The sequence below is a fragment of the Seriola lalandi genome, unplaced genomic scaffold (assembly GCF_002814215.2).
Source record: "Seriola lalandi dorsalis isolate HSWRI2012SDOR001 ecotype SW California unplaced genomic scaffold, Sedor1 jcf7180002054326, whole genome shotgun sequence".
Classification (NCBI taxonomy): domain Eukaryota; kingdom Metazoa; phylum Chordata; class Actinopteri; order Carangiformes; family Carangidae; genus Seriola; species Seriola lalandi.
The window spans coordinates 831457-842573 of record NW_019524879.1 but is presented as its reverse complement, the minus strand read 5'-3'; the positions used below and the strand labels follow the sequence as shown (position 1 = coordinate 842573).

The following is an 11117-nucleotide window of genomic DNA, read 5'->3' as shown; positions in this document are numbered from 1 at the left end:
ATTGATTATGTTATGTAACAGATAGATTATATAATGTAAAAGATCCAGGAACTAATACAAAGCACACACCATTTTTTTCTAACTTTATTGAATGAAATATAGACAAGTTTCTGTATCCTTACTATTAACAGCTTGGAAAATATAAAAGACAATTAAGACCATGCTACATGGATATTATGCTAAATGGCTGCAGGTTATTAGTTAATATTACAACAGTATGATTTTTAAGTACATACATTAGGTATACAATCTGTACAAATGTTAACAGGTTCACAGTTAAGTGTTACAAAAAGCAGGGAGGACTGAAGTGGGCAAGTGCCCCAACTAAATGCTTTACATTATGCAACAAAAGCAAAAGTCTTTAGTTCACTCTGTCATTTTTACTCAATTATTTTACATAAAGCATGTGTCGTGGATGTGTCACGCCCTCTAGAGTCAAAGTAAAGGGAAGTGGTGACCTAACAGGGGTCTGTACTTCCTGATCTTTTTCTCGTTTGGTCATAAAGCTTAGTGAAATGTGAGCCACCAAAATAAAATGAACGGCTTTTAGAAGCACTCACCATTACTATCTCAAGATATCCCAATGATTGCAACTTTGTCAAATTTGGTAGGAAAAATAAATACCAGTGTAACTCACAGTCACATGTCCGTTTTGGTGGTAAAACTGGAGCCAAGGAATGTTTCAGATATTCCTCCAGCCTAAATCATTTCCCCCTTTGCCAATAAAATTCAAAAATAAGCCCTGACCCTATGACTTAGGTTTGGTGAATGATTCAAAGTAGCTGAGTAGATGCTTTGGGAATCTAATTGAATGCAACTTATACAATACAACTTATCCTGTGAGCAATGGAAAGTCCGTGACTCCCTGATTTATCCTAACTCAATTTGGCTTTTAAATTAAGAGTAAAATGAGCTTTTGTTGTTATTTGTGGTACCATGCAGTTTGTGCCTCTCTAAATCCTCAACCAAGTGAGTCTGGTGCCAGTTTAATGGACCTGAGCTATCATGCTTGGTGAGGAACACAAAAAAGTGCAGGTCTAGCATAAGACTGAACAGAACAAAGACAGTTTTCATACTTTTATCACCCTTGTTAACACACACAGTTGAAGTCAAAATGACACAAATGACTAAAGACTAAAGGGTGTACTACTTTTCATAGGCAGCAGAGGGTGTCAACATACAGTCTTTTCATCAAGAAATATAAATTAAGTGTAGCAAGGAAGGTATTTAACCTCAATAAAACTACCACACACACCAATGATACATATGTCACACAGTAACAAGGCCATTAAACACTGTGAACATGAGATGCTTTGTAAGTGTTTCTTACATGCACTTGTCTACCCAGTATGACTCTTCCAGTGTCAGAATTTGCACGTTACTGTTTACCAAATACCTCTGCCACATGATCAAATGAGGGTGTCATAATAATATTTTATTGTATTATTACGTGAAACAATGCGTAACAATGTCTTTTTCACAGTGAATCAGGCAGTGATTGTTTGTTTCTTATCTACATGAAGCTTATTAAGTATTTTTGCCGGGGTGCAGAGTGAAGAACACATTGTGACAAAAGTCAAAACACGTGGTGCATTTCTGGTAGGTATCATCACACTCTCTGCCTTCCTGTTTTCATTTCTGCTGTCAGTCTTATCACTTACTGTCAGTGGAATCACACTTGTACCATGGTTTAATTATAATTGCTACAGATGCTTGAAATAATCTTACGAATATGACAGTTAAAGCTGTGACACACAAGGCACTTTTATGCAGCAGTTTCACATTTGTTTTGGTAGATTTTACTGAACCTTATTTTTTTTGGATGTTTGTATCACCCTTCAAAGTCACTGTCATAATGTTGCTCAAAAGAATACCTAATGTTTCACAGCTTAGTATGGGAATTTTAAGAACAGGAAACAATGTCCATACAATAACAAAATGGGACAAAAAAAATGAAAAAATAAAGACTTGGGGTGAATGAAAGAATACTCAAGTTATAAATACAATATACAAGATAATAATCCTCCATCTCTTCACCTTCTGACACCATCTCACTCTCGCTACTATACACATACAAACACACGCGCACACACACACACACACACATGCACAGATACACACTCGACCAGGTTTTGCAGACTCTTGCCTTATGCAGCAAGGGCAATGGAAAGTCACTGAGACATTGAACATACATCACACCGATAAGAAGCCAGATGGGATGCTTCTGAGGCACAGGACATGCGTGAGTGTGCGTGAGAGAGTCAGTGGGTGGGTGAGGATGTGTCGGCGGGGTCGTCACGTTGTTGTGACGGGGAGGGCTGCGGGATGGGGTTGGGGTACAGGTGGAAGGGGAGGTGGAGAGAATGGCAGAGGTGTCACTCAGTCTCTCTGGGCGGGGCCCAGTCTCAGCGTGTTACCACAGAGCAGCCACCTTCTTTCTCTTTCTCTCTCTCTTTCTCTCTCTCTTCCTGGTCCAGACAGTGTGTCTCCCAGGCATTAGTCTTGTATCATCAGCTGTGGTGGAGAGGGAACAAAACAGTTATTAGGAACAAGTAAAAAAAGAACTGCATCTGCATATCAATGTAATACAATATATACACTCACTGCATTCAGTTGTGCACTGTGACAGTGAATTCAGCAACTATATTATGTAATGCACCATGCACCTTTTTCCTAACGTGCTACAAACAACCTTGTCCTGACTGTTTTCAGTTCATACTATAACTGTGTGTCATATGTATTGTGTATTGTATATATCAGTGTCAGTAAATCCAGAGAGATAAATAGCACATAACATGAAAAGTTATTTATATACTGTACATATAAAATACGGTATTCTTTATCTCGTATCCAATACTTTTAGTTTTTGTTTTTCTATTTTAATGTTTGATTTTACCAACATTCATCTTTCATTTGTCCTTTTATGCCCCTCAAGGTTTATTGGATGTTTCAGGACACACTTACTGCGAGAGCGCTGTTGTACCATTGCTGCTTATAAGCTGCTGTAACTCACTAAGCTTCGCTCCCATTTCTATTCCTCTCCAGACTCTCCTCTGCTGCAGAGCTGCATGTCTGCTTTAATAAATATGAAAGTGAACTACGCCCAGTTTCTTCCTCCTCTTCACCGCTTATATCAGACAACTTCAGACACTGTCACTAAAACATTGTTGCACGTTACAAATTGCTGCCCCTTTGCACATACTGAAAATATAATTCAATCAAAGCAACTGAAAAAAAACACCCCAACTTGAGCTCTTTGAAGCTTTGTAACCGAACCTAACAAACGCGTACTCCGACATGGTTTCTTGACTCCATACTGAGCCTGTGATAGAAGGAAAACAGGAGGAGGGAGTGGAGGAATCATAATCAGTCTTTCAGCACAAGTTCATCTGCCCCTCACACACCGCTTCCCTTTAAGACCCCGGCCTACAAAGAAGGGGTCAATGGCGGCATTCCTGCTTTGATATCAAAGGTCCCCTGGTTACTCGTAGCCCGAACAAAAGCTTTTTCATCTGGTCAGTGGGCAAATCCCCTCCCCTTCTCCCTAATAAAAGTAGGGCCCATTGATGTTTCAAAAAAGCCACTATGAGAAGATTGCACGATAGGCCTACAAAGGAATTTCGAAAATAACTAAATTTTTTCACTATTTCATAGTGATGGAAATGTAATAATGTAATACCTCATGTAATACTGAAGAACTAAATATCACCTGCATTTTGATCTATTACCATTTAAACAGTTGTCATGACAATTCAAACATATATCAGAGTTGTAAGTTCAGTCTCACCTGCTCATGATGCTGCTGTGATCTCTGTGGACACAGGCTCGATCTCCTTCACTGCTTCCTCAATCACTTCGATCACCTGCGCCATCACCTCTGCGCACTTTCCTGACGGCGGTTTCTCTGTCTCTGTCTCTGTCTCTGTCTCTGTCTCTGTCTCTGGCTGGCTGGCTGCTGCCTCTGTGACTTGGCTGGGATCGGACACTTCTCCTGAAGCTGTCGCTGGAGCTTCTTCTGACAGTGTTGAGAGTTTGCTTGCACTTGCGGGGCTCTCGGCTTTTACGCTGGTGTCTTCAGTCACGGGACCGTTGCTTTCAAACTCTTCCGCAGCCTCTTCTGCCACTGATTCCTCAACCACCTCCGCTGTCTGCAGGACCACCTGTACTGGCATGTGGATCGCAAGCACTTTCTCTCCCTCTGAAGGGGCCTCTGGTGTAGTTTCCTCTGATTGTGGTTTCACTTCCTCAGCTGCTTCTTTTACATCTGGTTCCTGAACTGCTTCTTCTTCTTTGCTCTGTTCCTCCTTGACCTGTTCAAGCTCTTCACTCTCTGCCTTTATTTCTACAACTTCTTCCACTACAACAATTTCTTCACTTACTTTTACCTCCACAGCTTGCCTCAACTCTTCCTCTGGTTTCTTCTCCTCCTCCCCGACATAGGCATCAGTGCTCTCTATCACCTCTATTTGGATAGTGTCCGTAACCTCCATGGCAACATGAAGTGGCTGAGGAGACTTTGGTGCTGGTTTTTCACAGATGACAGCGACAGGGGTTTCAGTGATAACAGGGGCCACTGATGTGATCGCAATCTCTTCCTCTGTTGTTGCTATTGCCTGGACTGGTGTTGGGGTGGTGGCTGTTGGGCTGGCGGGCTTTTTAGGTTCAGGCTTGTCTTCTGAAACTTTTTCCATGGCATCCTGAATGACAGCCTGGGCAATGACCATGCTCTGTGCCTCAATCTCACGGGCCGGATGCACATCCTCCTTGATATCTTCAGTCTTCTCGGTGGCCTGCTCGGGGACTACACTGATCTCTGACTCTGCTGTTTGAACCATAGTGGCCTCCACAGTCTCCACAACCATACCCTCCTCCTTGGCTTCTTCCACCTGGACTGGTTTATCACAGACTGCCTCCGACGCCGCTGGGTCTTTCACGACCACCTCATCTGAGATTGCCACTTGGTCAGACTCGGTACTGAGTGAGGAGACAATGACCACTGTTTCTGTGATAACAGGAGCCTCCTCACTTGGTATGACTACAGGGATGACTGGCTCAGTCTCCTTTGTGATGGTGATCTTTGCAGTTTCACCGATAGTAGAAGACATCTCTTCAGTCGTTACCTGAGCGACCTCTTTTATGGGTGAGTTTTCTTCAGTGGCAGCAAGTTGCTCTGTGTCCATTTTCACTTCCTTGGTCTCAACAATTGGCTCAGAGACCTCTATGCTCTGGGTGCAGACAGCAATTTCAGATGTTGGTGTAATGGGATTGACTACTACAGATTTAGGGGAGTTCTCGCTCACGGAGGTGGCCTGAATGACCTCAGTCTCCTCTAGAACAGTGTTGATGACTCCAACCTTCTCCAGCTCAGGTTCATAGCTCTCAGTGGCAGCTTGAATATCTGTCGCTTCACTCTGTGAATTTTCAACAACAGGCTCAAGGTCAATGGTTTCTACCTCCTGGGCTTGGGCCATGATCACTTCATCTGCTGCAAGAGTGGCTTTCTCTGTACTTGCTGGCTTCTCGTCTATTGCCACCTCTGTGCTCAGGGAATCACGGACCACAGCCACACACTCTACAAGGGGAACCACAGGCTTCTCCAGAGTTACTTTGGCAATCTCCTTGGTGCCTAAGCCGGTGCAGATAGCCATGGCCTCATCTTGAGCATGTGGCACCAGAATGGTATTTTCCTTAGCCTCTGCAGTCTCAGTTGGTGGTTCATACTCAGTATTTTCAGTAGCTACCTCTACTTGTACATCTTCAACAGTCACAGATGTTTGAGCTGGGATTTCACTGATTTGGGCCTCAATAGCCCCCACTACCTCCTGGGCGGTTCCCGACTTAGGTCCTTGAGGAACAGGGGTGGTTTTTGCAGCTAGAGCCAGAGTGACAGGCTTTTCTTCAGCTGTGGACAGCCTGCGCCCCATGCGACCTGGAGCTTTAGGAGGCAGCGTAGCTTGGTCCTCAGTTTCATCCTCTGCAATGTCAGTGTCAACAGACCTAGGTGTGGCAGCATTCTCTGCCTCCTCTGGGATGTCACTCAACTGATCGTTTTTATCATCAATGTCTTCGACGGTGGCTGGAATCCACGACGGGGACCTATCTTCAGTGGACACTTTAATCTGGACTGCAGCTGGTTCTGCCGGTGCTTCCTGTTCGGCCTCAACTTGCTCGTCATACTCGGACATAGGAACCACAGCCGGGGTGTCAGAGTCCTCCTCACCTGAGCCCATTTCAGTGGAGGCTTGTTTTTCAGCCTTCTTCTTCCTGCGTCCAGGGAAGAACTTCCTCAAAGAGAAAGATGATTCATCCTTTGGTGCTTCACTGTCTGACTGGACCTGCTCTGCACTCTCCTCTGGCTTTTCCTCAGCTTTGGCCTTATTCTTTGACATAACCATGCGTTTCAGCGTGTCCCAGGTGGATTCTCTCTCAGGAGGGCTGTTTAATGGTTCAGGGGAGGAAACAACTTCTCCCTCACTCTCTGTGTTTTGGGAAGTGACAATGGGAGCCTCAGTTTTGCTCTCCTGTTCCCCCTCTACTGCTGCTGATGCTGCTGCTGCTGCTGCTGCTGCTGCAGCTTCCTCTTCAATCTTGGTCTCATCATCATCATCAGAATCAGAGGTCCTCCTTGTCTTCTTTTTGGGTCCACCCATACACATTAGGGCCTCCCAGGAGACAGAGGTGTCCATTTTCCTTTTGGGCTCCTCGGTGCTGCTGACCAGTTTCTCTGTGTTTTCAGTCTTTGGCTCTTCCTCAGTTGGCTTTTCCTCCTCAGCATCTTCCTCAACACTCTTATCTGCTAATGCAGCACTCTCAGAAGAGGGCAGAGGCTTTGCTGGTTTCTCACCTGTGGCTTCATCTTCACTCTCAGAAGACCTTTTCACAATCTTCTTGGGTGTTACTAGTTTCTTGAAGGAGGACCAGGCAATGATTCCCTCTTTTTTCTTCTCTCCATCAGAGGCAACTTCCCCCTCAGTCTCTTGGCTAGACCCATTCTGAGTGACCTCCACAGCAATAACATGCTCTCCTGATTCCTCTGGAGATGAGGGCCCACTGTCAGCTTTAGGAGCCTCTGTTAACTCAGTGGAGGACTGCAGTTGCTTGGCTGCCTGCTCCCCAGACTCAGTCAGTTTGCTCTCGGCATCTTTCTTGTTCTTCTGCTTCTTAGTTGACAGCTTCTTTAAGCCAGCTCCAGTGAAGAGCTTCTTCAGGGGGCTTCCCTGGGGCTTTGCTTTCTCCTGCGATGATAGCAGCTCCGCCTCAGAAGTCACCTCCGCTGGAGCCTTCTCCTCTTCTGCACCACCTTCCGCTTTTTCCTCTTCTTGTTTGGTCTCATCAGTAGTAGCTGCTGCAGGAGCAGGGGTTTCAACAGTGGCATTGGGCTCTGGTGTCGTCTCTGATTTTTCTTCCTCAGGAGCAACTGGTGCTTCCTCCTTGGGCTCTGATTTCTCTTCCTCAGGAGTTGCTGGCGCCTCCTCCTTGGTTTCTTGCTCTGCCTCAGTCTTCTCCTCCTTTTCGTCCACTGCAGCAGGAGTTTCCTCTGTCTTAGCAGTCTCCTCCTCGACAGCTGCCTCCTTGTCCTCCTCCTCTTTTGTCTTCTTGATGCTGGCCTTCTTTCGTAGGTTAGAGAAGAGTCCTCCACTGAAGAGCTTTCTGAAGGGGGACAGGGTGGTCTCCTGGGAGGGTGGAGTGGCCTCTTCTTCCTTCTCAGCTCCTTCCTCCTTTACTGCTTCATCAGTAGCTTCAGCAGCAGTGCCTTCATCTAGGGCATCAGTGGCTTCAGCTTTGTCAGTATCATCTTTAGTGACTTCTGTCTCAGCAGCAGCTGCCTCTGTGTCAGCCTCCTTTTCTTCAGCCGTGTTCTTCTCCTCAGCAGCCTCCTCCTTCTTTGTAGGTTCCTCAGTCCCACTAACCTCCTCTCCTTCTTTATCTTTGACTGTCAGTAGCTTCACAGGCTCTTTTTCCTCACTCTTGTCCTTCTTCAGAGTGAACTTAAAGCCCACAAAGCGGAAGATCTTCTTGAAACCCACTTCATTGGCATCGTCAGGTTTCTCCTCCGCTGCCTTCTCCTCAACAGCGGAGATGTCATTGGCATCAGGAGACTCTTTCTCCACTTTCTCCCCGTTCACTTGAGGAGCCACTTCATCCTGGATGGTGCCCATAGTCTCAGGAGCCTCGTCCTTCTGAGCCACAGATACACCATCTGGCTGGCCAACTGAAATGACAAGAAAAGAAAGAGCTGTCAGTATGATACTGATCAAATTTATCACTTTAGCTCTACTACTTCCCTATACAGCTCATACTCTGCTACAGGAAGCTCACTAACAATATTCCCATGATATTCATGTAAAAATGCTGTGCTGTGCATTATGTAACATTTAATTCAACAAATTCAGGTAATGATGAGGAATTCAGCTCAAACAGCATAAACCACTCTGTGTTTAATCAAATGGCATTACTCTGAGGAGAAACTACATTAAAAACAAATGTGATTTTTACATCATCAATGAAAGTCTCTTTGCCATCTGCAGATACTTAGAGATGTTGTACAGAAAGTATTTGCTGAGATCCCGATGCTGTGGGATGATTTTATAAAGCACATGACCGATAATTGCAATCAGATTGTAATTTGGTCCCACTAAAACTGTGCTATGTGACCATGCCAAAGAAATAAAAATTTTGGCATTGACACAAATAAAACAGAAATCCCCCAAAGGGAGAAAATGTTGCACAGTGAGAGTAATGCTATTGGCAATTTGTGGATTATTGTCCCAAAACACAATGTGTGCAGACCTACAACACAACCTCACAAGGGGTGCCTTGTGTGACCCACTTTTAGTTTCTATCCACAGTCAAACTGAAACACTTATAACATTATTGTGAGAAATCCATTAGTAGTCATACAAATAAAAGATGAATAACAGTTGAGATAACAGACATAAACCACACAAACGACACACACATCCATGTGTACTATCTGTGTTTTGACAGAGGAAGGCGTAGGGGGATGACGACCTGCCAGTGTCTGAAGCTTTCCTTTTCTTTTTTTCTTTCTTTCCTACTCAGATCTCACTACAGTCTGGGAAACCTCACATCTGATACCCCTGGACTCTCAAAACAAATTCCCAGGACGTTTAATGCTTAGATATCAGCTTACCTGATTACACACACTTGGGAACACAAAGATGCATACGCACTGCCAGAAACCACGCACACTGTGGGAATCACACTGGGAACGGCTCACTATTCTTTGCATCTGTCAATCACACATCAAAATACTATACAGCTACTGACTATAAAATAGTTCAACTTACTTTTTAAATCAAGACAAATACACACAAAAATATAAAGTATAAAAAACAACGCATTTGATTCCAATTCCTCTTTTTAATATCCTGTCTTCTATGAAAATTGGATTCAGATTGTAAATCTTTCCATATCTAAGAAAGACGGGTTCTTGCCTCACACACAAAAATGTAAAACTGTGCGCCCACATCTGTCCACATCCTCTTCCTAAATTATAGACACAACACTTCACTTCATTCCTGAAATGTTTTAGCTTTAAAATAGAAAACCTGATATTTAACAGCTTACCTGTAATTAAGTAAAACCTCTTTGCACTGTTGCACTACATGCTAAATCTGTGTGCTAAAATAAAGAGATGCTTTGATACACTAATGATGTTAGCAGGGGCACGCCCATATCTTATGTATAGATGTGACTTGAGAGGAATGTGAGCTATGCTGCTCACGCTATGTTTGGGGGAATTATTTTAGGGTGCTGTAAACATAATCTGAATTTAAATGCGAGGGCACTTCAAGAATGTTTATTTGTTTTTCGGTTAAGCTGCGTCTCGTCTGCGGCCATATAGGATTCAAACCAAACAATAAAGGCCTCTGCTACCCCTCCTTAAAATAAGTCCCAATCCCCTTGACCCAAATTCCACCACAGCAGGATGGATGGGGACCCACCCCCTTCCCGAGGCACACACTCATGCAAACACAATAGCCTTCTAACCCTCTCTGGCCTCTGAAAATAAAAGAAGGGGTGTGGTCAACTTTCTTATTATCAAGACACGGTGCAGTTTAGAGTTGGCTTACTTTACCAAACTGATGTAAACATGAATAAAGAAGGAGCTTGGGCAATTTGTAAGATGTCACATGGTAGTGGGGTCTGTCTCACATATGTGTTATTTTCCCTGTACTCACGGTCCAATCACACCGTTAAGCGAACAAGTCAGAACTCGAAAGACCACAAAAATCATATAAACAGAAGTCAAGCAAGCGTTTATCTAATATGCAACCTACGATTTTAATTGGCTGACACAAATTCAACTTTGCCTAAGTAGTAAATGTGTGTCAGTGTACATAATTACACCCGTTCCTCTAAGCTGTTCTCAATAAAGTTCCGGTGCATTGAAGAGTTTTTGTGTGAAGATGTGTGTGTGTGTGTGTGTGTGTGTGTGTGTGTGTGTATCTAGGAGGAAGTCAGTCTGTTAGCCAGCCATGGTCATGTGTATTTACATGGATAATAAAACAGGAACCATGTTGATTTAACAGACTACTGGCATTTCTCTCATCTTTATGATCTTTTTTTTCCGGCCCAGCTTTTTTTTTTTAACAAGCACACAACTGTTAACATCCTTACACTGATTTGGTTTTGGGGGGGTGGGGTGGAGAAGGAGTAAATGCGAGGAGGGGGAGGAGGGAGGGGGAGATTGGTGTTTTGAATAACGACTGTACCAGAAAGAATGCGAGTGCGAGGGGTGAGGCTACAGGGGGTGAGTATAAGGGACACTTAGGAGATGAAGGGACAGGCCTGAAGGGGATGAGGGGGGTTGCTGCCCTGAGGCTAAAGCCCTAACTCACTTTAAAGGGTGTTGCATATCTCAGACACACACATTTGTAGCTGAAATGCTTCTCTCCGTTGTGGACCGGCTTTGTTTATGTGTGAGCGTGTGAGCATGTGGTAAGGTGATGCTCCCATATTAAATATCATAGCTGCAGCCAGATAACAATTGTTGGAAATTTACCCCATTCACCAGTGAGATCAGATAACGTTTCTGTTGTGGCTGTTTCACCACTACTGTGGATTTGTGTCTTGTTAAAGGGGGTCTTGGG

General features: G+C 44.1%; 1 protein-coding gene across 2 annotated transcripts in view; it reads right to left on the bottom strand.

Moving 5' to 3' along the window:
- Positions 1 to 66: 66 nt before the first annotated feature.
- akap12b (A kinase (PRKA) anchor protein 12b) overlaps positions 67 to 11117 on the bottom strand; it is a 45748-nt gene continuing 34697 nt past the window's right edge. For both annotated transcript variants that reach the window (XM_023407059.2, XM_023407060.2), the window contains 2 exons: positions 3788 to 8212; positions 67 to 2514 (listed from right to left, as the gene is read on the bottom strand). In XM_023407059.2, the coding sequence (XP_023262827.1) occupies positions 3792 to 8212 (4421 nt within the window). In that variant the 3' untranslated portion in view covers positions 67 to 2514; positions 3788 to 3791. The remainder of the gene's footprint in view (positions 2515 to 3787; positions 8213 to 11117) is intronic.